The 27,916-nt window shown below is 38.7% G+C and overlaps 1 protein-coding gene across 1 annotated transcript in view; it reads right to left on the bottom strand.

Annotated features, from left to right (window-relative positions):
- GABRB3 (gamma-aminobutyric acid type A receptor subunit beta3) overlaps nt 1–27,916 on the bottom strand; it is a 124,515-nt gene that overhangs the window by 15,445 nt on the left and 81,154 nt on the right. The window contains exons 4-8 of the mRNA XM_086768977.1: nt 22,863–23,083; nt 15,690–15,772; nt 14,469–14,606; nt 5,902–6,054; nt 1,072–1,316 (exon numbers count right to left, since the gene is read on the bottom strand). Coding sequence (XP_086625103.1) covers nt 1,072–1,316; nt 5,902–6,054; nt 14,469–14,606; nt 15,690–15,772; nt 22,863–23,083 — 840 coding nt within the window. The remainder of the gene's footprint in view (nt 1–1,071; nt 1,317–5,901; nt 6,055–14,468; nt 14,607–15,689; nt 15,773–22,862; nt 23,084–27,916) is intronic.

The raw sequence follows: 27,916 nt of genomic DNA, 5'->3' as shown, positions 1-27,916 counted from the left end.
AATTATTACAGGGAAAGGGAATTCATTCTTGCTGCTAGCTTAGTCCTAAGCAGTGCTGCCAACTGTGATGAGAATTTGGTTTCATAATATAGTGGACAAAAATGAGTTTATTTGTTCAAAAATTGCTTCACAGATACGAGTGTTGATAATTAGGTACAGTTCTGCATTACATGTACTATATCAGACAATCATTAGAATAAAAAATACAGCTTGAAATTACTTTTATGATACTGGTATTTAATAACCTGGTGGTAGTTTTGTCACTGTGAACTCTTCTAATTTATAGCTGATAGACAAAACAGTCTTACTCAACAAAACTGAATGAAAAAGCGTCACTGGGAGCATTTTAGCCCCAAAAGATGTTATATTCAAACTGACATTGCTTGTTAACATCAAGTAATGTTGAATACCTTGAATTTTCTTCCAAAGGGGAAAAAAAAGGGGTATTAATTGGATGAAGTAATACTCCAGGCAAGGAAATAGGCTGGAGTGTAATCAGCACAGACCATGCCAATACTGTGCTTCAGAAATCAATCTGAAAGTTTCTCAAGGAATCCTGATTTTCTGCTGGTCTTAAACAGCAGCAGATTATGATGCCACACAGAGCAGTTCAGCTATGCTGGCCAATTAATTAGCATGGCAGAACTAATCCTTTATCTGTTCTCTCCCATTCTAAATGCATCTGTTCTAACTGAAAAGTATGAGAAAAAGTATGCTCAGATCCTGGATTTCCTTGCCTAGGTACTTAAACAAAATCACAGTTAAATTATATTTGATTTAGACAAATAAATGCCTTTGTAGGTCTGAGCCTTTATCTTCAAGCTAGCTGCACTCTCATTGTTTTCTTATTGTTACAGTTACTTATCATACTCATATCACAGATCATATTCATTTCGATTTCTGTATGCCTAAATATATTCCTCTATGTAGATTCTTGAATATAAAACCACCAAAGTTTCTCCACAAAAAGAAGATATGGTTGGAGATGTTTTTATGCAAGCTTTTTTGTTTATTTCATACAGTTAGTTCTTGTAATAAAAGAGAGACTATATATAGATTAAAGAATCCTACCCGGTTGCCTTCAAACTTTGAGCGATCGTTGTGTGCCTTGGCGGTTTTTTCTGCAAGTTTCTTCTGCCTTTGAGGGCCTTTTCCGAAGAAAATGTAGTTGACAAAGGCGTATTCAAGTAAGGCCAAGAAGACAAATACAAAGCAGCCCATAAGATACATGTCAATGGCTTTAACATACGGAATTTTAGGCAAAGTCTCTCGCAGATGAGTGTTGATTGTTGTCATAGTCAGCACAGTTGTAATTCCTACACAAAGAATAAAAAAGCACATATCTTAGAATTCCAAGCACGCCATGCTTCAGTTTTATTTTCCTTTCTGGTAAATTTGCCTTGCCAATATGAAAAAGCTTAAAAATCTGTGAAAGATATCTTGCAAGTGACATCACTGCAAATGAAAGCAAAATTAAACTCCATGCTTTATTATTCTGTTACAATATTTCCTTTATATGATCAGGAGGAACAACTGAAAAGGGGGCCTGGCACCACTGCCATGAATTAACGTAGCTTCACCGAAGCCAGTGTAGCTGTACAGAGGATCTCTTCCATGAAGACCAAAATGATCTGCAACAGAAAGGCAAATAGTCTGCCAAACATTAAAAAGTGTGCTCTTCCAGCGCTGTGGTGCTCAACAATGGAGAGAAGTTTTTTAAAAGTAACAAAACTAAGTAGAGGTCTGGATAGATAAAACCACATGAACATATTGAGGCAGAGTGTCCGTATAGATGGTGAAAGATTCCTCTCATGCAGTTTTAAATTTCTAAGAGTTAAGTAGTTGGTTGTAGTCCTGTCGGGCCCTCCTGTACTAGATGGAGGGAGATAGGCACCTTTCTAGAGCAGTTCATTCCATCTATTTTAGACACCTATTTCAGGAAAGGACAATAAAGAAGAGAGATTTGAGACTACTAGTTCAGAGCAGCAGTCTAATTTTTACACAGAAAGAAGTGAGATGAGCCGTGAGAGGCAGACAGTATGTGCATTTGTGGGAAGAAAAAGCCAAGGAGGGAGAGCAGCATTTTTATAGCGATAGACTGGACACTAATAAAGTACCTAGAAAAATCTATAAGGTATGTCAAACCCTCATTTATTTACCTAAGGATGGACATAGCACCTGAAAATATATTACAGACCCCTGTTTTGAAAAGCTGGTAAGAAAAGCAAATTTATTGTCAGTCTGCTTGAATTCACACTAAACTGCAGGGTCTGTATCTCTGCTGGAAATTTTATGAGAATCACAAATCACAGGTGGCTGAAAACACTGATTTATAGAATAAGAGTATATTGGTAAAAGAGGCAAGGCATTCTAATAGGTCCCCTCCATTATTATTTTCTCTGATTCCATAATTATACCATTAGTTTGTAAGTAGTCACTAAAATGCAGGCAGAACAAAAATAAAGAATGAAAGAAAATTGCTGCCCTATTATAAAGCACAGCTTCTTTTAACTGAAGAGACAGAAAGAAAGACAATATAACTCCAAATCAAGCTGTCAGTGTAAATGTTGTCACTCCAGGGAATTGTAGTAGTAGCCTACGGGGTTCTGTAACAGATATTTTGTATATTCAGCAGGTCAGCATCATGCAGTTTTCAGTGCTTTTCCTCTAAACTGTGAAACAAGTCTGTGTTGATGTCAGATGTTTCATGGCTTGAAACACAGTGGAGAGACACATAGCACAAGCTTATTTAAAAATTGTACTGGGTGTAATTTACCCAGCTCTGCAGTAACATGAGAAGTATAGTTGACATATTATTTTTACCTAAATAAACTTTGACAAAGTCTCTAGAAAACCTTCATGCCAGCACAAGGAACAGGGGTGAGAAGGCTGGAGGACTGCAGCAAACACTATCATACATTTGCAGCCCAAGGGATTTCTCTAGCCTGAACAAGCTTCTTTCTTTGTAGGATTACCTGCTGCTGCTTCCCAAAAGGGATTCCAAAAGTTACCCAAGATCAAATTGATTTTTGTATCAGAAATTGCACAGATTCCTTTTAACATACCCCTGACATCTCCCACAGATGCTTACCAAATGCGAGGTCAACAAAGGACTTAGAAGCCTGCCCAGTGGGTGTTACAATGCCCACATTTTTGGTACCTGTCCCCGGGCTGTAATCTTAATTCCAGAGATAAGTCCTTAAACACCACATGGGGAGAGTTTGGTGATCCAGAAGATGAGGCATACTAAATCAAAAGGTGGCTACCACTAACCAAAAGGAAATATGTCCCCTGGGAGATTCTAACACCCTGCAGGCAAATGCCCTTCTGAAGATCAAGGATTTATTTCAAAACATAGCTGGAGGATAAGCAGCTGACACTCACCTATCATATAAAAGCAGGATAATCTTGTGATTACAGCCCTTCCCAAAAGTGAGAACTCTTGACATTATTTTTCTCCTCACTCAAAGGACTGAATTTAGGAACTTCTAGGGCTAACTAGCAAAAGCTCAGTTTTGAACAGAATTTATGGGTTTGAGTATTTCTCTTGAGATCAGCCCTATATCAGCCTCTCCCTGCAGTGTCTATAGCACATAGTCTCTGGAATGACCTGGCCTTTGCTTCATGCCTGGGTTGCTCTGCTGAGGGAACTACTTAGTTTATTGCAGCCTGGACCACAGATGGCGTGTGCAGTGAGGGACTAGGGACAGAAGCAAAAAATGGAAGTGAATGAACTAAAATCAGGTTATTTCCAAGAATCATAGAATCATAAAATCATAGAATGGTTAGGGTTGGAAGGGACCTTCAAAGGTCATCTAGTCCAACCCCCCTGCAAGGAGCAGGGACATCCTTGACTAGGTCAGGTTGCTCAGAGCCTCATCCAACCTGGCCTTGAACATTTCCAGAGATGGGGCCTCCACCACCTTTCTGGGCAACCTGTTCCAGTGTTCTATAAGAACACAGGCTTCCTTCAGGAGTTGAATCAAAGCTTGTCTCCATGTCTCTAAGGGCTGCACAGGGAGTTCTTCCTCTAACAAACACCTAAACCAGCAGGCCTTATCGTCCTCTGAAATTAGCTTTTCAGAGCTAGTGACATATGTCCAAAGCTACTACATTGCCTTTAAACCTTCATACCACTTCATATCAGCTTCAGACTCATAAGAGTGGCTATACAAAGGAACACAGGATTAGACCCATGGTACTGAACCTCATTATACAAACATCAGGTGATACAAGACATAATCGCCAAGGCTCTAATTGTTTTCTCAGAAGAATTTATTAGATGGATTTTTGTCCTCTCAAAAGTACTTTCAATCAATTGGAAACAGAACATCTGGGCTCCTGAGCTTCTTTGAATGTACTCTCTGACTTTCGTTCTAATATTTGCGTTATCACAGTACAGTACTTGACGAACTTGTGTTACACAGAAATAGGCCACATGAGACAGCCCGGTTCCTTAAACAAGGAAAAACCATGTGAACTCATTATAGAAGGGCGTAGAATGTCACTGGGTTTGGTAACTTCTGTCTAGCTATCTAATTCTCTGCAGTCCTGGCCAGTATGTAAAATCTAGATGCTGACTGATGTGTTTGAAGTGTTCCCCTCACTCTATCATATTGTCTCCAGGGTGGAACTTTGGTAGTTCCAGTAGTTCATTTACAAATACATCAGAGCTGTTTGGACTCTATGTCCCACCTCCCATTAAGCTACTACTTATCTGCAACTTGCTGGACATGCCCTAGCCGCTGAGTGGTAATGCCAGACTGTCTCATGCCCATATGCACCAGCTAATCCATAGTATCTGTAGAATTAGTGTACAGTAACTGCAGTTAATCTACAGTATCGTCAGGTACCCACGTTCAGATGCTAGGACGTAGTATGATGTTGCACAAAGGAATAGCTGTGGCTGTCCAGCCTCCTTTGGTATGTGGGACCTTGGGAGGCATGAGCTACAGAAATGGGAAATCACATGGACATGGGTTGGAGCCCCAGTTTGCTGCAGTACATATCAGAAAAATAAGGGAACTAAGGAACATGTTCCTGTTTTAGGAAGAGAACAGAATACAGCAGGAAATTATACAGCATAGGCTTAGTGTCAAGTTTTGGGCAGGAAGGTATGTGCTATCGGGGAAGCACAAGACTGAACTGAAGACAGGATTTGGGATGAGATGAGAGGCAGCAGTAGTTATAAGGATTTATGGATCCATTTAATCTCCCTTGTCTATAGCTACCCCTGAGTATGCTTTTGTAACAGATTAAATATTTCCAATTAAATATTTTGAAGCCACCTTCCCTTATCTAAAAGATACTTTGGTCTGAAAAGATGTTGGACAGGGATCACCAACCTGTGCCAAATCCGTAGTTTTCTGCCATGAGGTAAACACCACTGTAAGCTGTCATAAAAATGCACTTAGCATACTGTGCATTTTGAGTGTTAGGTGGGATGTCACGGTCCGTAGCTGATGTGCCTCTGCACTCTGAACTAGCACATAGTTCTTGAGGTCTGTTCCTGCCACTATCAGTTAAAGCACCCAGGACCTCAGGAGAAGGCTTGAAGCCACACTTCTCTTCCCACACTGAGCTGGACTAAAAGCCCACACTCAGGCCCTTGGAGTATGATTTTGGAGCCGGTCCCCTTGCTGAAGCTACTGACAACAACATTAACTTTGATGAGAACAAGGCTGGGACCTGTATGAGCAGCTCATGTCAAAGATTTAGTGGTACCTACATTCTTGCATGCAGGGGAAAACTTATCACTTTTGAGGCAATACTGGATGACATGGTTTTGACGTAAATGATTTTGGAATATCAAAACACTGACATCACATTGCAGTCTTTAACAAGCTCTGAAGGCTACAGTCAGTCTGACATTTTAATACTCCACTCATTCTTAGCACATACCAAGGGCAACTCTTGCTGCTGATGCATCATAATTGATCCAGAATGACACCCATGATAAAATGGTAATCAGTATAGAGGGCATGTAGGTTTGAAGAATAAAGTATCCAATATTTCTCTTCAACCTGAAGCTCAGTGAGAGTCTTGGATAGGCACCTGAGGAAAGGGAGGGGAAAACAGTGTTATTTATACTGAAGAAAAGAAAATTGCAGATACTTGTCTTCCGTTTTTGTAGAAACTAAAGCGTGCACATTTTATGGGGTAGAATGACATCTGCAGAACAGTTAGGAAAGCACCTTCAATATGTTACTGGTTGGTATTAAAAGAAACTTTGCAGTGAAGACAGTAATATCCAAGCAACTTGTATTTGGGAAGAAATGAGAAAGTAAATTATTCTAGATTATTGAACAGATGGGTGAGCACCGGTTAGTTTTTAAAAACAGATGCTTAGGTCTCCATGTAAAATGCTTATCCAAACACACAGTTTTAGGTATAGTATTTATATTGAGAGGATTAGTAATGTACATAGTTTTGTATTTATATGGAAGAGTTGTTCATGAGATGGCACTTCTTAATTACATCTGAACTATGAGGAAAATGCTACCTGTGCTGTCAAAAACAAATTGTAATTGATCCCAGTGAGGAACAGCCTTCAGACCAGATCCAAAGGCCTCTAATATCAACTACAGCCAGACAGATTTTTTCTTCTGGCTATTCTTAAAATATTTTAAGCAAAAAAAAAAAAAAATTATATGTGTGTGGGTATATATACAGTATATATATAGGATTCATGAACTGTTACAACTAGAGCAAATAAATAATGAAAAAAATAATAATGTCAATGTTTCTAACAAAACATTTTACTATTTAACTTCAATCTGGTGTATTTCAAAATTTCTACTGAGTATATATATATATATATATTTAGAAATCTCAAGCAATTAAAAAAAAATATGCCTTCTTTCACCAAATGGAAAGAGAATTAAACCTGAATACAGCTGTACAAACAAAAGGTAGTCATTCACACCTTAGTTCCATGATTTCAGTGTTTGTGTTACCAGCCTCAAATATGATAGTTCTAATAGCTTATTTTAAAGTTATAGTCAACATCCTAAAAAATATTTCATAGAATCATAGAATGGTTAGGGTTGGAAGGGACCTTCAAAGGTCATCTAGTCCAACCCCCCTGCAAGGAGCGGGGACATCCCTGACTAGATCAGGTTGCTCAGAGCCTCATCCAACCTGGCCTTGAACGTTTCCAGAGATGGGGCCTCCACCACCTTTCTGGGCAACCTGTTCCAGTGTTCTATAACTCGCATTGTAAAAACTTTTTTCCTAATTTCTAATCTAAATCTACCCCCCTCTATTGTAAAACCATTACCCCTCGTCCTATTGCAACAGGCCCTACTAAACAGCCTATACCCATCTTTCTTGTAGGCCCCCTTGAGGTACTGGAAGACCGCTATCAGGTCTCCCCGGAACCTCCTCTTCTCCAGGCTGAACAGCCCCAACTCTCTCAGCCTGTCCTCGTAAGAGAGGTGCTCCAGCCCTTTTATCATCTTCGTGGCCCTCCTCTGGACCTTCTCCAACTGGACCATGTCCTTCTTGTGTTGGGGGCTCCAGAACTGGACACAGTACTCCAGGTGGGGTCTCACCAGGGCAGAGTAGAGGGGGACAGAGTAGAGGGGGACAAAAATTTTTTTCTGCGCCACCGCCAATGAACATAATGAGGGCCCAACTAGATACTAGATAACATTCCACCCATTCTAATGCAAATATGTGCAAGATATAAAATATTACATCTAGAAATAAATATTACATCTAGAAACCAAGAAAAAATAACAAACTTCCCTTTAAATTATGTTCACATGTTTGCATATGTGCATAAACAATTATATTTGCCCGCATACACAAGAATGATGCATTTCCTGAGACAGAAAGTGAAAGAAGGAATAGAAAACTGCAGATTTCTCTTCATTGCATCCTTGATACTTAGGTACCCTTTGAGTTATATGACAGAAAAAAATGCTACACCATTTCCAGGCAGCAGAAGCATCCAGGGAGTATCAAGCTTTATGGAACTATCCTTAACAGTTTTATCAAACAATCTCAGAAGAACTATCACTGGAAAAAGAATTATCTAGTAGATGTATTTGGTTGCTGTGATTACTTCAATCAGTAATAATTTTTTTCCAGGATGAAATGCCTTCTAGTTTCACCAAGAGAAAAATATTGGTAGAGTCAGAAGAATTTATTTCATCGTGAAAATCAGACCAAGGTTTTCTGCTGTCTAAAGCAGCCAACATAATTTTCAGCAAAGAATTATTTAGACTTTAGCTTGCTTAACATGTTCATTTTCCAATGACCAATGTTTAATTTCAAAAGATAAATTATTTGAAACCATGCCTGCTTTTTTTTTTTGCTAACAAAGCTTAACATTTTCATTGAGCTTCTTATGAAACTTTTTCCATGGCCTTGTGTCTGCAGACTATGTAAATAAAACGGGAACATACCCTGCCATCATGAAATACATTAAAAATGTGGCAGTCCTGATCACTTTTCTGCAGCAAGAGCAGTGTATCACACAGAAATCTTTATAAAGCTCTGTTGAGGAAAATTATTTCATATAATACACCATCAACATAAAGGATTCTCAATAAATCTCTTCCTTTCCAAAAGTCCTATCCAGGTCTAGGTGTCATTGGAATGTCACTGAGATGACTGGAAAATCTCCCTTAAAATACTGATTCTCTGATAGTCTGAAGGGTTCATTCAAGAAGGTGAACTGAATCACTGAATCAAAGCCTCTTCTTGGGCTGCTCCAGTGACAAGGACCCTGGAAGTACAGGGGAACCTCAGAGAAAGAAGAGAGTACTTTGCTATTGATAAAGCAGGGAAAATGGTGTAGATCGAGAAGGCATGTGTCAATAGTGGAGAGATGTAATGTGTCATGTATGTCAGTAATATTCAGTAACAAAAACATGAACAGATAAACAGTATAACAGAAAAAACTTTAGACATTTATTTTGAATGCTTCGCTTGTGACCATCATCTATTACCTCATCACCATCTCTGCCTAATGAGAAAAGGTAATTACTGAAACTAGTGGGACCTGGTGGACTCTCCAGACAGATTGTCTCAAGGCCAGAGATGTCAACATAAAGTTGTTTCAAGCACCAGGTTCTTTTTTCTGAAGCTAGAAGACAAAACCCTAAGAACCATACCTAGGCTCAAGGCTGTCAGTCCAGGCTGTCTTCCTGCCCTAGAGTTGGAGCTGAACTGTAACAGAGAGATTCAGCTGCGAATCTGAAGGCGCACTGTTCCTTTCAAGATGCTCTGTGACATCTCAGACACCAGCATGCAGTTGGTGGATATGACATAGCCCCTACATCTTTTTGATCAGCAGCTGGACATTAAGAAGGCTGCCCAAAGCCATCTCAAATAGCAGCTGACAAAGTGACTCACTTGAACTGCATACACATGAGCTAGGTGTCTAAGCTCCAGTTAGAGAGTGAGTTCATCTAGTCAATCTAGTAAATGCAACCTAGAGAATTATCCATCTCCTTCTCAAATAGACTCCTATTGGTGGACTGAATTTGTCTCCAGACTCCATGGACTGTATTGACTAGATTCTCATCAACTAAGACACCCAGTTCATATGGAGACACTGAAATTATAGTCACTTTAAATCAGAGAAAGATTAATCCCAGCCCTGCAAGTCTCAGGGTAGGTTTTGAGGGTTAGATTGCTCCTGAGCAATCTAACCTGCAGTCTTGCTGGCATCATGGCTACTTACTGGAGTTGACAGATTGCTCAGTTTCGTAGAGGTAAATATAATGTCATCCTGTTTTGTGGTGACTTTCCAAGCTCAAATTTTACTGGGAGGTCAGGATTTCAAGAAATTTCAGAATAATTTAGTCTTTGTATAGTTCAGGATGAAATTAAAACATGCACTGGTAGCCTTGTTTTTTCACACTATGCAGCTCTCCTTTAGGAAGCTCTCCCTGAGACTACACAAGTTTGTATGACTTTAACCTGTATTGCTGCTATGCCTTCACAGATGATCTACTGGCCCTGCCTCCAGTCTGCCATCTCTGCTATAGTATCTCACCTCCAGCAAACAGACCACAGGAATCTGTGGAAAAAAAAGAATTAAAAGAAGGAACATTCCTTATTTCCTCTACTTATTTCCCCCTCTTTGTCTGGATGGCTAAACCTCAGTGAAAAGGATGGATCCTAACCTGCATGGAACAAACTTTGTAAGCACAGATCTTTATTATTTAAGAAGGAACCATCTTGTGCAATTTTTTTTAATAAAAATGGATTTCTTGGTGAGCTCAACAATTACAGTGTTACTTGCCTGATTATGCTTGGATAATGATTTGTCAATTAAAGCTCAGTACATCTAGAGATTAATTACCAGGAAATTCTAGTTGTTAACATTCCATCAAAATTTGTTTTTGCCTGAAGAACAGTGTTGCTGTTCAGGGACCAGATTTGTTACCCGTCCTCCCATGTCACATAACACGTTGATGTCTGTGGGCTAATTTAACTAGTACAGTAATAACAGAATTTTGCCTGAAGTATTTAAAACTAACAACAGTATTGAGAATGCAGGCATGAAAACAAATACTTAATAACTGAGCTCAAAATCATAGAATCATAGAATAATAGAATGGTTAGAGTTGGAAGGGACCTTCAAAGGCCATCTAGTCCAACCCCCCTGCAAGGAGCAGGGACATCCCCAACTAGATCAGGTTGCTCAGAGCCTCATCCAGCCTGGACTTGAATGTTTCCAGGGATGGGGCATCCACAACCTCTCTGGGCAACCTGTTCCAGTGTTCTACAACTCGCATTGTAAAAAATTTTTTCCTAATATCCAATCTAAATCTACCTCCCTCTATTTTAAAACCATTACCCCTCGTCCTATCGCAACAGACCCTACTGAACAGCCTCTCCCCATCTTTCTTGTAGGCCCCGTTGAGGTACCTCTTTCATATATTTGAACACTTGGTGAAAAGTAATTACTTGTTTCTGTTTCAAATTCATTAAAAGCTAGCAAGCTGAAATATCTAGCTCCAAGGCTAAATTAGTCTCTTGCTGTTTTATCCAACTATGAACCAAGATAACAGAGTTGGTCAGTTACAGAATTCTTATTTTAATCTATTCTTCTGGGAAGGTTCTTCAGCTAATTGGAAATGTACTTTACAGATTGATCTTTCAGAATATAGCAAATAATTAATTTTCAAATCTTTTAAGACTACACTTCTCTTACCAACAGGTTGCTAATCTGGCTCTTACTGCTATGCATCTTGAAGCTTTTAGGTGGTGTTTTAGATTTCCCATTCCTGTTCAGTTTCTTAGCATTCCTGGATGACAAACATTTAGGAGGCAGACTCAGCTCACAGGTCTAGGCAACAAATTTCAGGTGTTTGCATGCAGATATTTACACATGGATGGTGCATAAGCTCTCAGTATAAACCATGGAGATCTAGACTTACAGCCAGCTGATTCTAAGGATGTGACTTAATTGCCTATACAGAAGTGTCTAATGTCATTTGAGATGCCTTAGGTTCTTGAAGAGTAGAACTTAATTAATGCTAGATAAGTAATTAATACTGAAGCAGTAGATTGGCAGAGATGACATAAGATTGTAGGACTTTGCAGGATGCTCTGCAGCATCTCAAGAGGCACCAGATACCTATGCTTAGGCAACTGGATAGGGTCCTAAAAGCTATTCACTTGACAGAATAGAGATGTTGAAAAGCTGAATTTGCTCCACTGACAGCACTGTTCTGATATCATTTGACTATGGGCTTGATTCAGATACTGACACATAGGCATCCAGGGCCATTTATAGACATCTTATGATAGCCGGTAACGCCTTCTGATGTTAGAAGGATAGTCAAACCAGATTTTTCTTCTTCATAGCAATTTAAATTTTACTTTCTCTTCTTTCCATAATGGAAAAGGAGAACAGGCTACTGCTCATGTCTTTGCAGATACCTTCTAGACACTTGAAGACACTATTTAAATCTCACCAAGCATTCTCTTTTTTTTTAAATGACATGATCATACCTGTTTCTCCAGTAATCTCAGGTATTCCATTTTCTAGACTTCCACTCATACTTACTAATTTTCCCTAGACCCCGTTCTATTGCCCCACGACTGTCTTGAAGAGCACTACCCATGACCACAAATACTTGGCTCAGGCCTTAACAATGCAAATCAGACTCCTTACAGGATGTGTTTTGTTGTTAGTTTTTTTTCTCAAAAAATGTTATTTGCTCATATTCAGTCTGAGAACAACAGCAGCCCCTAGATTTCTACACACAGAACCCTGGCCTAACCTGGTATTCCCTATCCTGAATTTGGATAGGAATAATTATTTGAATAGATGTTCTATTTCGCACTTGTCCATACTGACTTTTGTACTTTTTTTCAGACCCATTTTGCTAATTTGGCAAGATCATTTTAACTCCAATGTCATGCTTCAACATATATGCAGTTCCTCCAATATTCTTGCAGCCCTGCACAGCTTTTTGTCATTATCTATGGGGTTTTTCTCATGTTTGCCATTGCTCCTCAGCAGTAACTATGGGAACAGATTTTTCTATTTGCATAAGTTACACAAGATTATACAGCACTGCTCCTCATGGAGGACAGGAGAAATAACTACTCCAAAAGCTGTTTACGGCATGACTCTGAAGTGTCCTTTTAGTATTATACAATCAAAGTACATTAGTACTGAAATCTCTGAAATGTTCACTGAGATATTGCACTCAAAAAACTAATATCTTCCCTTGAGACTTCAATAATGTCAAAGAAAAAAAAAAAACACCAACAAAAAAAACCATGCCTGACTTATTTTCCACAAAAATGTAGAAACTGTCCCTAATTACTAGAACCATAAGAAAGTAGAGATTTAAGAAGAAATTCAAAAAGAGTGTGCTGACTTTATCCATCAGATTCACTAGCATGCTTCAGATTTATAATTAAATATGTGGTTTTGAGAAACAAATGTGGTGTTTCCCCTGCATGGAAGTAATTGTCACAAAATTTCATAATTAATCAAGCATTATCATAATGTCCTGTATAAAATAATAGTAAATTCAGTACAGTGTCTTCATCAGTGACAAAAATTATGTGCTTCAGAAAATGGCATAAGAAACATGGTGTAATCTGTTCTCTGTGACTGCCTCACACTACTCCCTTAAACAATGAAGCATGAGACGTTTTTACCCCTTCTGCAAGTTTTATAGGAAAGAACTGTTATGATTCTGAAAATTTGGTCAGTCATATAAATATCTACTCCAAATTTTCATTCTCAAATTTGTCTCACAGCTCTTTGGATTTCTCTTTTTCCTGAATTTAACAAATCTCTCTCATCTCTAAATTACTAAACCATGCCTTTACTGAAATATTTCATGCTGAACTAAAAGGTGGCTTAATAAAAACTTTCCAGATAAGTTCTCTGTATTCTTCTTGTTCTCCAAAAGAGCCATCCTACAAAACCATATTCAGCCCTGTGGAAAGGCAGGAAAGCCCTGGCTGCCAAAGGTGACACTAGCTGCAGAACTGAGGGATATAGGACTAAAGTATCTGTTTCTCTACAGAAAAAAAAAACACCTTCCATTCACAATGATAAACAAGAACAGCAGCAGTTGGCAAACCCCCAATCAATCCCAGCAATATTTACATTTTGTTCTGAAATACAACTCATGTTTCTGCGTACTTTGAAACAGATGCTGTGTCCAAAGAGTGGGTGAAGTGATGCTTACAAACATAATAGAGCTGTGCTTCACTTGTTCTAGGACACTGGGACAGATGGAACAGCAGACTCCTGTGGTTTGAAGAGCACTGAAAAGCTGGAGGTCCCAAACAGTGGCCTGATGCTTGCTGATGGCTTTATGTGTTGCTTTGGTCTTGTCACACAAAACAACATTTTCCTATGCTGGTGTCTAACATTGAATATGTAAATCAACACTGTGCTGTGTCCCCCAACAACATCCAATGCTGTGAGTTACCAGTAACTTTTATTACATCTTCAAGGAAACAAGGAAGAACCCCAGGGATTTAATTTTAGCATCTTAACAATGATAACAAAAGCATTGGCTATGTATACAGTACTACATACCCATCAGTGCAAATCAAGATATAAAAGGCATTACATTCACTAAACAACAATACAACAAACATGCATTGAAAAGTTGTAGGGAGGTGTTCATAAAAACGGTGGCTTTTTTACTTGGTATGCCAAAATATACTCACGTATGATTAGTAACCCCATAGGCTACATTTAAACTGATGATTCAGAGGTGAATGACTTCATATTTATTTAGATCTTAGATATATAGGCGCCTGGTTAAATATTCCACACACATACACAAGAAAAAGAAAAATAAACAAGAAACGCTGTTTCATGGACTTCTGCCTCCAGGCTTTATCAAGTAATTTCTTTATCCAAACACACAACATAGTGCTAAGACTATATATAATTATGATTAATAAACCAGTAATTGTTGTACACAAAGAAATTAAACACTAAATGGGCAAATGACAATACTTGCCTGTGGCAAAGACAACATTCTTTGACACCAGTCTGTATTCCACAATGGAGAACTGAGGAAGCTCAATCCTTTCCACACCAGTGACTGCGTTATCTCCACCTCTCCAGTAGAACTCTATGTCGTCAGTTGTGTAGCCATCTGCAGGCAAAGCAGGAGAGTAGGTCAGAAATAACAACAGACTTTGATGTAGCTTCAAACAGTGTACACACTGTTTGTTATTTGAGACGATGAAAATAATCAGCTGGAGCGGTGTACGGTATTTTGTTCTGTATGTCTGTGGGACGGTCTCCTGAAGAGCTGTGCCACTATGGTCTGCACAGGAATTTGAAGCAAAATACTGTTTTCTATCACTCTCATAAAATTCACATAAGGATTAATGGCCCCAATGAGACAGAAAATGCTGCCCAATAATCTGCAAAATTGCAGATTAGCATGATTTAAGACATCATACGCATTTAGCACTGAAACCAAGTGTATATTTACACTGATAATCACCAGAAGGTGGTGGATTATTCAATGAACACAGACAAACATAATCGGGGCAGATATCTTCCAGTCACACTAAAGAGTGTGAGTCGCGTCATTTCCATTAGCTTCTATAGTGGAGGACTACAGCTGAATATAGAACATATATAAAACTATTTTCTGTATATGGCCCACAATCTCCAGCCAGTAGCAGAAATGGAGCAGGAACTCTTGAAGTGCAAATATACATATGTATATTGCAATCCTAGGACATGACCTGGTGGAAGGGAGAATCTGATTCTGTGTGGAACGTAATTGCAAATCATAAATGGGGCCGATCTGAAAGCCCAGGAGGGGTCCTGTGGCAAGACTATCCATGCATAACAAAGCGTACTGAAAGAAAATGCTATGACAGTTTACTCTCTTGAAAAGGAATCTGATTAAAACATGAACATTCATTCTCTTGTGTTGAAGATAAGCATCCAGTCACTGCCTCTGCCAAGTCAGGCTAGAGCAATAAATTACTTCATTCTGTCCTAAACCTGTTTTTTCTAGGATGTATCCATATGTCTAGAAATTGATGACCCCTTATCTTTTTTTTTAACAGTCAAATAAACAAACAAAAAATCTGAAGGGTGATAATTACATGATTCCCATAGTGTTTATAGACATAAGTGTAAATATTATACACTTCTATAAAAGGAAAACCGCCTCGCATTTGAAATAGGTTTTAAACGCATTTTCTCGTGTACGTACAGCTTTCTATTTCCAGAGTACAGTTTTGTTCATCTAATGGGTATCTTCTCAAATCCATCATACAAGCTGCAGTGGTTGTGATTCTGAAATAAAAACATCAAATAGAATTACTGTACAGCCAGTCATCCAGGTTTTGTTGTTGTTTATTTTTCAAATTTTTCCACTCTCAGAAGAATGGCTTGCAATAATTGAGAATCTGCTCCATAGTTTTACATTGAGTAGCAGCTTAATACAACAGTGGTTATGCTGACTGCAATGGAAAGCTTACTGTGACGTACCCTTATGCAACCAGTCCCTTTGGGGTTCAGCGGACCTGTCCACATATGCAAATAGTACACAGACATGTGCTGAGATTAAAAAGTACAACTTTATTTCAGAAAATGTGAAGCGAAAAACAGTCTGCTACAAATGTCAAAATGATTAGAGCTGTGTGAATAACTGATCCCTTGGTTTTGTGGCAGCTCTAGAAAAAGCCTGATATGTTGAAACAGGGTTCTAAGTTCAGCAAAATGCTTAATTTCAAAATTGAGTATATTTCTCTAGTATTCAAAAGTAAATTAAAGAGGATTTTGTAATGAAGTACCATATTGAATTTTAAATTTTCTCCCCAAAGAACAATATATATTTGCTTCTCTATTTCCAATGCAGGCAATTTAGCACACTAAGAATTAATTTGCAAAACATTTCACTATTGATGAATTTGCATTTTCCATTAAGCTCTTGTATATCAGAAGTCTCAACAATATACATGCACAACCAAAACAATTGTATTAACAGCTTCACACAGCATTATAGAATAATAGAATAATTGAGCTTGGAAAAGACCTTTAAGATCATTGACTCCAACCGCAAACCTAACGCTGCCAAGTCCACCACTAAACCACGTCTCTACGTGCCTCATCTACACATCTTTTAAATACTTCCAGGGATGGTGACTCAACCACTTCCCTGGGCAGCCTTCTCCAGTGCTTGACAAGCCTTTCAGTAATAATTTTTTTTCCTGATATCCAATCTAAACCTCCCCTGGTGCAACTTCAAGGCTGTTTCCTCTCATCCTATCACTTATTACTTGGGAAAAGAGACCAACAGCTGCCTTGCTACAACCTCCTTTCAGGTAGCTGCAGAGAACTACAACTATAGAGCGGAGCTGTAAAATCTCCCGTCTCCTTTTCTCCGGACTTAACAACCCCAGTTCCCTCAACCGCTCCTCATAAGACTTGTACTCCAGACCCTTCACCAGCTTTGTTGACCTTCTCTGGGAGCGCTCCAGCAACTCAACGTCCTTCTTGTAGTGAGGGGCCCAAAACTGAACACAGTATTCGAGGTGCAGCCCCACCAGTGCCGAGTACAGGAGGACAATCACTTCCCTAGTCCTGCTGGCCATGCTATTTCTGATACAAGCCAGGGTGCTACTGGCGTTCTTGGCCACCTGGGCACACTGCTGGGTCCAGGTCCTTTTCTGCCAGGCAGCTTTCCAGCGACTCTTCCCCAAGCCTGTATTGTTGCATGGGGTTGTTGTCATGAAAGTGCAGCACCCGGCACTCAGCCTTGTTGAACCTCATACAGTTGGCCTCAGTCCATCGATCCAGCCTGTCCAGATCCCTCTGTAGGGCCTTCCTACCCTCAAGTAGATCACTTGAGGCAAGTTGAGACACTCCTGCCCGACCTGGCACCATTTTCAGACTTACTGAGGGTGCACACAGTTCCCTCATCCAGATCACTGACAAAGATATTAAACAGAACTGGCCCCAGTACTGAGGCCTGGTGAACACCACTTGTGACCAGCATTGCCACTTTATTTTAAAATGAATGGATTGATACATTTGTATTAACTTTTAGACAGATATAACCACATGCTCACGACTAATCTTCAGTGTATTTCAGTGTTTTGCTGAATCAAAGCCTTCATCAAGAGTATGTACATTATTATGCATAATTTTATTTCTAATGGCTTCATATAAATTTCACATTTAAATTATCTTCTAGGCCTGACTAGGTCCATTCCTTACTGATCCCTTCCTGATACAAAGAAAAGCTGGACCTTGTACAGTTAGTTCCTAAACAAATAATATTCTCGTGATAATTTATGCTAATAATACAAGAGGGGAAATGCCTTAAATGCACCCCTAGAAGCTGGAACTCTCAAGGTAAAGGTTTTGTCTGTGTGTTTTCTACATTTTGAAGCTTTCTCTTTAATCCCTTAATTTTCTGAAATCCTAATCTGGTAAATTACTTTAAAATTCAGGGGCAATATTTCAAGAGCAGTAAAGTAGTTAGGTGCCTTTCTTCAACCCTTTCACATTAAAAAAAAAAGCAACAAACCCAAACCCTATTGTTATTATGAATGCCCTATCCAGTCTCCCAGAAAAGGAAGGAAAGAATGCTTATTCTTAGCATATAGGTTATTTCAGATTGATAACCACATAATATCCAACGGAAGGGATCAAGACCATTACAACTATCTCATAGGACAACAGAGTCCACCCTTCTCTGACTGAGAAGGTGCTTATACAATAAAATATTGTAATTTCTTTGCACAAGGAGAGACAGTTGTATGAGCACAAAGGCAATGGATGAGCTAGGAGAGGAAAAAGCTTAAGTATCTGTTACTCAGCATATCTTCTCACTTGTGTTCCCACAAACAGCCGGTGAGAAAGGCACACAGATGATCTTCGTCCTTCTCAGCCTTATCTATGGTATGATCATGTCTCTGCCACTGCTGTCCACTCTGAGTGTCCTCTGAATACCCTTATGTTAGTCCCACAGGCTTTCAGATACCAAGTATTGTATGACAGGAGGATACTTAGGCCAACCTTCCTCCAGCTGCCTGCTGGGAGATGTGCTGGTTCCTCTGATAACACATGACCCAGTGGGCAGGAACAGTTTACAAACAGCAATTCCTCAGCTCCTCTGCAGTTTAGGGGGACGTCTTCTCTGCAGTCGACATTTGCAAGTGCCCTTCTGGACCCTCAAGCAAGATGCTAGACACCAGGCTATCAATTATGGAGATGAATGTCTCCTCAGATATGACAACTACTAGCAGCTCTAGCTAAGCATATAAAACTAGGACTAGCCTGGGGTCTTAGAGGAGAAAATTTAGTCCTAAATCTGTGATCATTGATGAACATTTTAAATGACAAGGTCTTAGCTGTGATCAGCTTTACAAAGCCATACTGATTGTGCAGTCAAATGGTCTTGCTCCTGAGTCAACTGGTAACTGTACTCAAAGTAAAACAAGCAGGCACACTTGGGCATTGCTGCCATGAGGTTTCTATCCCACGCTTTAGTACATTCCCCTGCGCTGACCTAGGGTTCATTTAAGATCCTGCAGCAGAATCCACATGAGCTAAGTTGACAAAAGAGGGAGTGTGGTACCAGGATCTTAACTATTATATTGTATAACTAGCTTTAAATGCCAGCCATACAGAACACATGCACTTACAAATGATTAATTTGACAGAATTATTAAAAATTATGCAGCTGGCAAACTTGCAGTCAGCTTACTAATTGCCTTATGACTTTTTAGGAATATATTTTTATTTTGCCATGTTCACATACTGTAGTGGTTCTGTGTCACAAGTTCCAGTACCAGAAGCTGTACATTCTTGCTCAGGTAACTTTTTACACTACAGCAAAATGTTTTTAATTTAATAAATATTCACTAGAAAAGAAGATACAGCTAGATATAGATAGAAACAGATTTACTCCATTTACTCAATGGAAGTTGAGTGCTCAGAGGTCCCTCCTAAATGAACATTCAGGCTACCAAATTTAACTTGCACAAATGCTAACCAAAAGTAAACGTTAATTGCTCAGGCTTATGCATGCTCCCAAGAAGAGCAGGTTTATTTTTTATGGGATGGGATGCTGCCTAACACAGCAGGACAACAAGGTTTCAAGAACTCATCATCACAGCAGTGACAGAGAAACAAATGTGAGCCAGACAAAGATAAAGCGGTACACAGATACACATACCTTTTGAGTGAAAGCAAGACACAAAGGAAATATTTTTAATTGTTTAAAATTCTCTACTCCAATTATTTTTCCTCTGGATATAGATTCTTTTATCCTTCTCTGCTACTATATTACCAGGCTCATTGCCTTTGATTATACTCTGTATTGCAGAGGAACCCCACCTGTCATGTGCTGGAAGGTGCTGCACAAACAACTGACAGAAGGATATTTTCTGTCCCCTAGAAGTTTACAATACAAATCAGTCTAAGCAAAATAAATACTTTTTGTGTGACTAGGTCACAGTCCTGATGGCTAATCTGATCCTCTTTTCCTATTGATACAGAAATACATTCATTCAAAAAAAGAACAGAAATAAGTGCAGTTGCCTTGTCTAACTGATCACAACTAACCTTTTCCCCTTGCAAACATGCATCGTGTTATATAAATGGGTGGTAACTATCTGAGTCCTTTCAGATAAAATACATATATTCCTCCATTCTATTTATTTGTAACATTTAGAATTGTACTGCCTGAGAACAAGAGGTCTATATATGGCAAACACACAAGGAGTCAGAAAAACTATTTTTGATCCCCAGTCTGTAATGTCATAATTTCTTTTTTGGTGTATTATGAAAAAAGCTGCTGTACCATCATGTCTTGTATATTGTTCTGAACAAGGTGGAACAAAGTCAGTATTGTGCCCAAAGGAAAAATTCCCCCAAAATGGATTGAACTTCAAAAAGCTACTGTCCCATTCCCCTACTCTCAGACTTTTGCTGTAGCAGCAAATCATTTTCTCTGAAGTAGAGAAACTTTGGATAACTGACAGCCAAGTCTTTCAAAGCTATGATCAATTCCACGCTGTTCAGAAGAGAACAGAGAGTCAGTGTGGCCTCAGGATAACTTTCGCTATATATTTTTTGAGGAACTGCTTTGCTCCATGGATGTTCTATAATTGGTTGCAAGCCTCCAAAATTTCCCCTATTATTCTCAGTGACCCTGTGTTTTGTGGCACATAAAACTCCAGGTTCTGGTCTCAGTTCACGGGATGAATCATCGTCTCCAGACTGCAGCTTGAGGCCAATGCCATCAGGATGCTCAGAAGCCACAATACAAGAGGATGGGCTAGCAGTAAAGCAACACAAAGTTCAAGTCTTTAAATCAACAGAGCTAAGGCTCAGATATTTTCTTCCTTCTGATCTCAATATTTTTTCTATATTTTGCCTAGATTTAATTTCACACAATTATCCTCCATTAAGTAACTCAAGTGCTTCACACTGTGGATATCTGACTCTGGATATTGTGTGCTTTCAGAGGAAAGGGAATGGAAAGGAGTGTGCCACACATGAGCCATTGGTGAAATCCCTGCCAAGCAAATACTATCAAGTGAAATGCAATTAGCTTGTGGACATTTTACGTTTTGCAGAACACACTATTTTATGACAGATAATCCTCATCTGAATGATTCCAAATGTTTTTAGGGTGTGACAGAAAGACTTCTACACATTATTACAATCACAAGAATTCAAATGTCCACCACTTTTTTATTACATTGTTTGTGGGAAGGGTTCTTGAGATAAAGGAAATAAAAATATCTTGCTTCATTTTTTGACATTTAACTATGTGTGGAAGGAATCCTAAACCTGTATACTGGGTCAATGGTATCTGAGATAAAAGCCTCCTTTTGCTAAAAACAGTTAGCAGTTAGTTGTTAATAGACAACATCTCCTGAACATCCTAAACTTCTTTCAAGTTTCATAATAGGCTGAGTCTGTTTTTATTTTGTCTAGAAAGACTAATCTAATTATAGTCCATAAATGATACAGAATCATAGAATTATAGAATGTTTAGAGTTGGAAGGGTCCTTCAAAGGTCATCTAGTCCAACCCCCCTGCAAGGAGCAGGGACATCCCCGACTAGATCAGGTTGCTCAGACCCTCATCCAACCTGGCTTTGAACGTTTCCAGGGATGGGGCATCCGCCACCTCTCTGGGCAACCTATGCTAGTGTTCTACAACCCTCATTGTAAAAAAATTTTTCCTAATATCTAATCTAAATCTACCTCCCTCTATTTTGAAACCATTACCCCTCATCCTGTCACAACAGGCCCTGCTAAAGAGTTTCTCCCCATCTTTCCTGTAGGCCCCCTTTAGGTACTGGAAGGCCACTATAAGGTCTCCCCGGAGCCTCCTCTTCTCCAGGCTGAACAGCCCCAACTCTCCCAGCCTGTCCTCATAGGAGAGGTGCTCCAGCCCTTTTATCATAATAGGAGGTAAAGAGATGAGAGACCAAGACCCAAGTGAGGTAAAAGTTCAACTGTTGATAAAAACCAAAAGCAGGTCAGCTAGTCATGTAATCTACCTGCACCACTTTTCAGATCTCATTCATTTCCTTACTAGGGACTCTTTATCCTGCACTACACACATGCAGCAATCTTGAGTGTTATCTATGCTTAAAAATACAAGAGATTTCTGATGCGGGAAATGGAGCTTTCACTAGCAAAGATTTGTTTTGCTGGTACAGTTTAAACCACTGGATCAAATGGAGTAACTTGTCCAAAGAAAGCAACTTTTCAATACTAATGACTCTTCCATTAAGATTTTTGCTAATATAATTATGTTTATTAAGGGAAGGATTTTTCAGCATTCCTAACCATAAAAGCTAAGACAGAAAACAAAAAAAAACCACCACAGGTCCAGCCTAAAATACAGAGGAAGTAGGACAATCTAAGGCCATATTGTACCTCTGGTTTGAAATATAACACATTGTGTGCTGATCCCTGTTTGAAGAAATTACTGAAGTTACCCATAGTCATGGTTTTGACCGTGGCCGACTCCATTCAACCAGGGCTGCTTGTGACTTTTTCCCTATAGACTACAGACACATCAAGAGACAACATAAGCACGTACATTCAATATTATCACCTGTATTTTGGACAAAATTTTCAGGTTTACAATTAATGCTTGCCTTTCTCCTTCCTGTAGCCACCAAGCTTTCCAGATATGGTGACTCTACAGAAACAGATAAAACCTGACTGAAGGCGCTTCTGGCAAAATTAAGAAACATTGAGTGTGTCATTTGTTTTCTACGGGCATCTTTCAGAGTTACAGGAAAGGTTACATAATAGACTACACAATGTTTGTAATAACCTTGTACCAGGAAGCAAATATCAACAATACATTACAGCAGCGATGAAATCTTCATCATGGAAGTACTGACCTGAGGCCGTAAAGCACCGTTCCATCTGGGTGAAGGCGAATCATTCTATTCTTCACGGTAACGCCATGCACAAATGATTTCTTGTCATTTAAGAAGTAAGTGTCAGGCACCCAGAGTTGATCTGCCACTCGGTTATCAAGCGTGAGGTTGAGAGGTATGCCAGCGTAAGCCAGCCTCTTATCTCTCCAGTACTGTTGAAAATACATAGTCAAAGTATAATCCTGGTGAGAGAAAAAAAAGAAGCGCAACAGTCAATCATACTTGGTGTAACTAGAAAAATATTTTTTTCCGCCTGTCACTAGCTTATATGCTGTTGGTTTAATTTAATTTTAAATAGTTTTGCGAAAAAAATGCTTAATAAAACATTAAATATTCCTATCACTTATTAAATAAATCTTATAATTCAAATATCACTCTAGTATAAGGGAGCATTTCAAATCTTAAGAAATTCCGCTATTATTGGTATGCTTTGTCTTGCTTCACAATTTCTTTCATTTAGTCCTCCTGACAACTACTGGAAATTATGATGTTTGTCAAATGATAAACAAGGTAATAGGTAAATACTGCCATCTTCCCCATTTTTAAAACTGACAGATGAATGGAAAAACATTCACAGTATTTTCGAGTAGTATGAAAAATTGTATCTGAAAAATAAGCTGCAAAGATGTCTACACACAAGTCTTTGTGTGAGACTGCATCTTGCATTGTCATAAAGCTTTTCTCATCAACAGGCTAAATTGGTACTTAGAAAAACAGTAAATTGCAGTAAAATCCTACTAATGTAAATGTTTTTTGGTTTTCAAAACTTTGTAAATTAAGGTTCATGGTGTCTGCTAAGAGCTGTGATCCCTAAGATAAGAGCCTAATAATGGATACAGAAGCCTAAAAAAAATCCATTTTAAAATTCTTTATTTCATTTCAGAATTTGCTAACTTGACTTGGTAATGTCACAATAATGCTGTATCGAAACACTTTGAGAGTCTTAGACAATAGGCTTCATTCATTAGCTTCATGGGATTATTAAAATACAGAGTACGGGAACATTTTAAAGTTAAGCGACAAAAAAAAAAAAAGAAAAAAATAAAAATCACACGAAATAGCAAAATTTCCTGTCAGGAAAGAAAAACCTCTGAAAGTGTGGAACGACATTTTCATTTTTAGAAAGCCTATTTTTATGCATGAAATTAAAAAGTTGAACATCTGAAAACAACACTTTTTTATACATGGAAATTAATGTTTACAATTAAAGAAAACACTGGGTTTCAGTCTGATAATATTGCTGTATTTAACAATGAAAAAAAATGAGAAGTAAGTACAGGCCATTAAAACTCTGATTTTCAAATTACTGAAGTGCTCTAAATGATAAAACTCTTTCATGAAACTCTTCATAAAACACTGAGAGATTTATGTGATCTCCAAACACATTTAAATATTTAGCAGCAGGTGTGCAAGCCACAGGATACCTGTATTTGCATCTGGTTCTACAAGCTAGTGATGCAAAACCCCTCAGGCTTGCTGCTTGTTTGGGAAAAGGATGCTCAGGCTTTCTAAGTACAGCTGTTGGGAATGGTCCATTCTTGTAATGGCTTTCATGCGCAGACAAACCAGTTTCAGGCACTGATCCTGCCCTGCTTCCTCAAGCCCTACAGCCTTTCCTTGAAATCAAATAAAACTTGAGGATGCCATTCACCCCCAGAGTCTTTGCATTTTTTATTTTTTATCCAGCGATTGATTCTTTTTAATTAGGGAGCTGCTATAGCTTTAAGAAATCAATTTTAATTGCTTAGAAAAATAAATCATTATAGATATCAAGGACAAGCTGTTCCCATTTTAGGAAACTAAGAGGAGACCTTTGAAAACAAAAGGGCCCAGTGATGGGAGAAAGGAGCCCGTGTGGAACTGCCGGGAAGGAAGCTCATTCTTCAAAACTCAAATCCAACATGACTGCTCAGGTGTTTCGACCTTTTGGTCAGAAGCTTTCTTCCATGGGACTAAACATCCCTGCTCATCACTGAACAAGGTAGTTCAGTGGTAGAGGTACATGCTACACCGGGTGCAGTTGCCTTGCTCCCACTAGCACGTCAGGAAGACCACATATCTCCTCACATTCTCTGCAACCAATTTTCTGACACTGATGCATTAGAATGAATATCCTCTACCAGCTCTGTTTCACCTTAATTAAAGCTTGCTTCTATTAATATTCAAAATTTGCTGTGTGCTTGGCTTCTATAATGGTTTGCATATCAATGTCAAGAAACTGGGGATCATAAAAGCTGTGGACACAAGCAGTATACCAAAAGCTCACCATGTATAAATGTGCAATTTACGTGCAAAATAATGCAAAACAGAAATAAAGAGACAGGGTGGCACTGCACAGCACTGGAAGATGTGAATAAGCTAGCCCTGAAATCTAAGAGAAGCAGTATATGTGAGCAGGAGAGAGCTTTAGGCTAGCCTCCTTTTCCCCTTGCCTTGAGATAAAATACATAACAACGAAAAAAGGAAGTCATGAACTGGCTAATTAAAACAAACATAACAACATAAGCAGTAATAGTCTGTCAATTTATTTGTTTATTTAACTATGGCAGGGGACAACAGAGAAAAAAAGTTTACAAATTGCACACAGGAACAGCAACATCAAGCAGACATCAAGAACTTTCAGTATCTTGACTGAAAGACAAACTTCCAAAATACATCCTCTAAGGTACAAATGTCATACTTCTTATTTAATCTTAACTTTAAATAAAAACCACCTATTTATATGTCTGCTAATGTATATGACTATACTTGCATGTACTGAAAGCAATGATACCTCAAAAAGTTATTTTTTTTTAAAAAAAGTACATTATTGCACGTGAAATATCAGCTCATTCCCAGTTCTTCACTTGGTATCTACCAAGGAAAATGCCCAGGCAGCATCTTCTGCAATGTCAGGGTCCTATCCAGACACACTGAGACGGCTGCCTAAGCCCACTCTCTGCACTTTGAACAACAGACACGGGAGAAATAGAGTTCCTTGCAGGATGGTTGGACTAGATGACCTTTGAAGGTCCCTTCCAACTCTAACCATTCTATGATTCTATGATTCAATGATTCTCAGGTAAGTACGTGTGCTACCAGACACCTTGAAGGACAACTGTACATTTGTGCTCTCTCAACCTGACCTGCTTGGAAGATGACGGGATAGAAAGAATGAATATGAACCATGCTTCTTCACCATCACACTTTTTCCAATCACCTCAAAGTAAAAAGCAGCAACAAACTTGTATTAGAATTGCACTGGAACTGCCTGGTTGTGCAAGGAGTGACAAAATGAGCAGGAGAGGCCAGTTCCTTAGGACAGCTCTAGCAAAGTGACCACCAGCAGAAACTAAGCTTATTAAAACCCAAGAGGATGGCAGCTCTCATTCTTTGATTAGCTAATTTGCTAGGATTTGTACCCATAAAGGCAGTTTTCATCTTTTCTATACTCCAGAGGAAATGCAAAAGTGGTTTGAGTGTGGACAGGAAAAAATGCACCAGGTATTTGTCAGGTAAAATGAGAAAATGGACTTTTACCCCTAGGTAAGTAGCCTACAAAGTTTATTAAGGGCTACCTTCCTCCAGGAGAGCCTATGATGACTAGCTCTGATACAGAGGTCAAGAAGGCAGATGTCTAAAGCTAGAAGAGATTAATCTCACTACCGCTACTGTATTAGGGTGCTATTATACGTCAAAGATGACACAGAGCTGCCAGCTTTAGGAAATTCTAAACATCGCACAGAGCAGCGGCCAATCTCCCCAGCAGCAAAGGCCTCCATAAATCATTTTTTTCCCCATACAGTACCATGCCACATCAAGGTCCCCCTTTTCCCTCTCCAGTTCCTCACAGTAATAGATGCTCCAGGCAGAGAATGGTAACAAAATCACTCAAAGCCCTACAGAAAGACAAATATGGTGCTTCCGAAGTACAGGAGAAATGTCCTCAAAAGGGGAAAAGATAGACTGCACAAGCAACATGAGCTTTCTTTTGTGTATTCAAAGACCATGGAACATCCTGCAAGGATAAAGAACAGTGATGAGCATGCCTGACTTTCTAGCACTGCAACAATGTCACTAATGTAAGGAAAGGCACACAGAAAGGTGTGCTGGTTTTTTTTTCAACATAGTTTTCCCTGTGGAGAAAAAAAAAATGAAAAAAAAAAAAAAGAAAAAATCTCTAATAGTAGATAATACTTGTGAAGAGATTTAAATATAATGATAAAGAGGCTAACATCACAACTTAAGTGGAGTAAAATATATCTGTGTTCTTCGTGTGTACTATCTGTGATTTCAAAACATCTTAAGCAAGAATTATAGAGACTCACACATACAATGTATGTGCTAACTACGTACAAAGAAATTTTTAAGTATTTTCTACATGATATTTGTCTCTCCACAGACTGAACATAGCATGTAGGAAGCATAACTATGATTTAACTACAAACCCACTTCAGACAGGCAGAATGTATGATAGAATGCTACTGTACAGTACCTAATGCACTGACTATAGGACTAATGAGCAATAAATACTAATATGCTGTAATACTAAAAGCAAACAATAATTTGTTTTCTATTACAGGGCTTGTTATCTTTAGCTTTTCTCTCCTGCACTCAATAAAAGAGAAAGAAAAATTCAAAAATATAGTTTGCTCATCAAAATAAAATTAACAACGTTATAGCAGCAATAATGCTCTAAAATTGGCTATCACTGTTTACAGCCTTACTGTATTATGTATCAAGGATGTTAAACTTTTCCATTAGCTGCAAAAATGTTGTGTTTCTTCAAAACGACTGCTAGATAGAACGCTACAATTAATAACTATGATGGAATACTATTAATTTGGCAGTTCAGCAAAAGAAATTATTCAATGCAAAATAAATAAATATATTGAAAATTACTGGAAATACTAGAAAGAAAAAGAACTATTCCACTGCTTGGGAAGACAGTCTTGTATCTACTTGAAATGCAGATTCCTATTTCAGATTTGCATTTGGGTGTAAATCCACATCCTTGTTTTCTTGACCAACAGACG

This window comes from Chlamydotis macqueenii, chromosome 1 (assembly GCF_036417535.1).
Source record: "Chlamydotis macqueenii isolate bChlMac1 chromosome 1, bChlMac1.mat, whole genome shotgun sequence".
In the NCBI taxonomy this organism is placed as follows: Eukaryota; Metazoa; Chordata; class Aves; order Otidiformes; family Otididae; genus Chlamydotis; species Chlamydotis macqueenii.
This window is presented reverse-complemented; position numbering and strand designations above follow the sequence as displayed.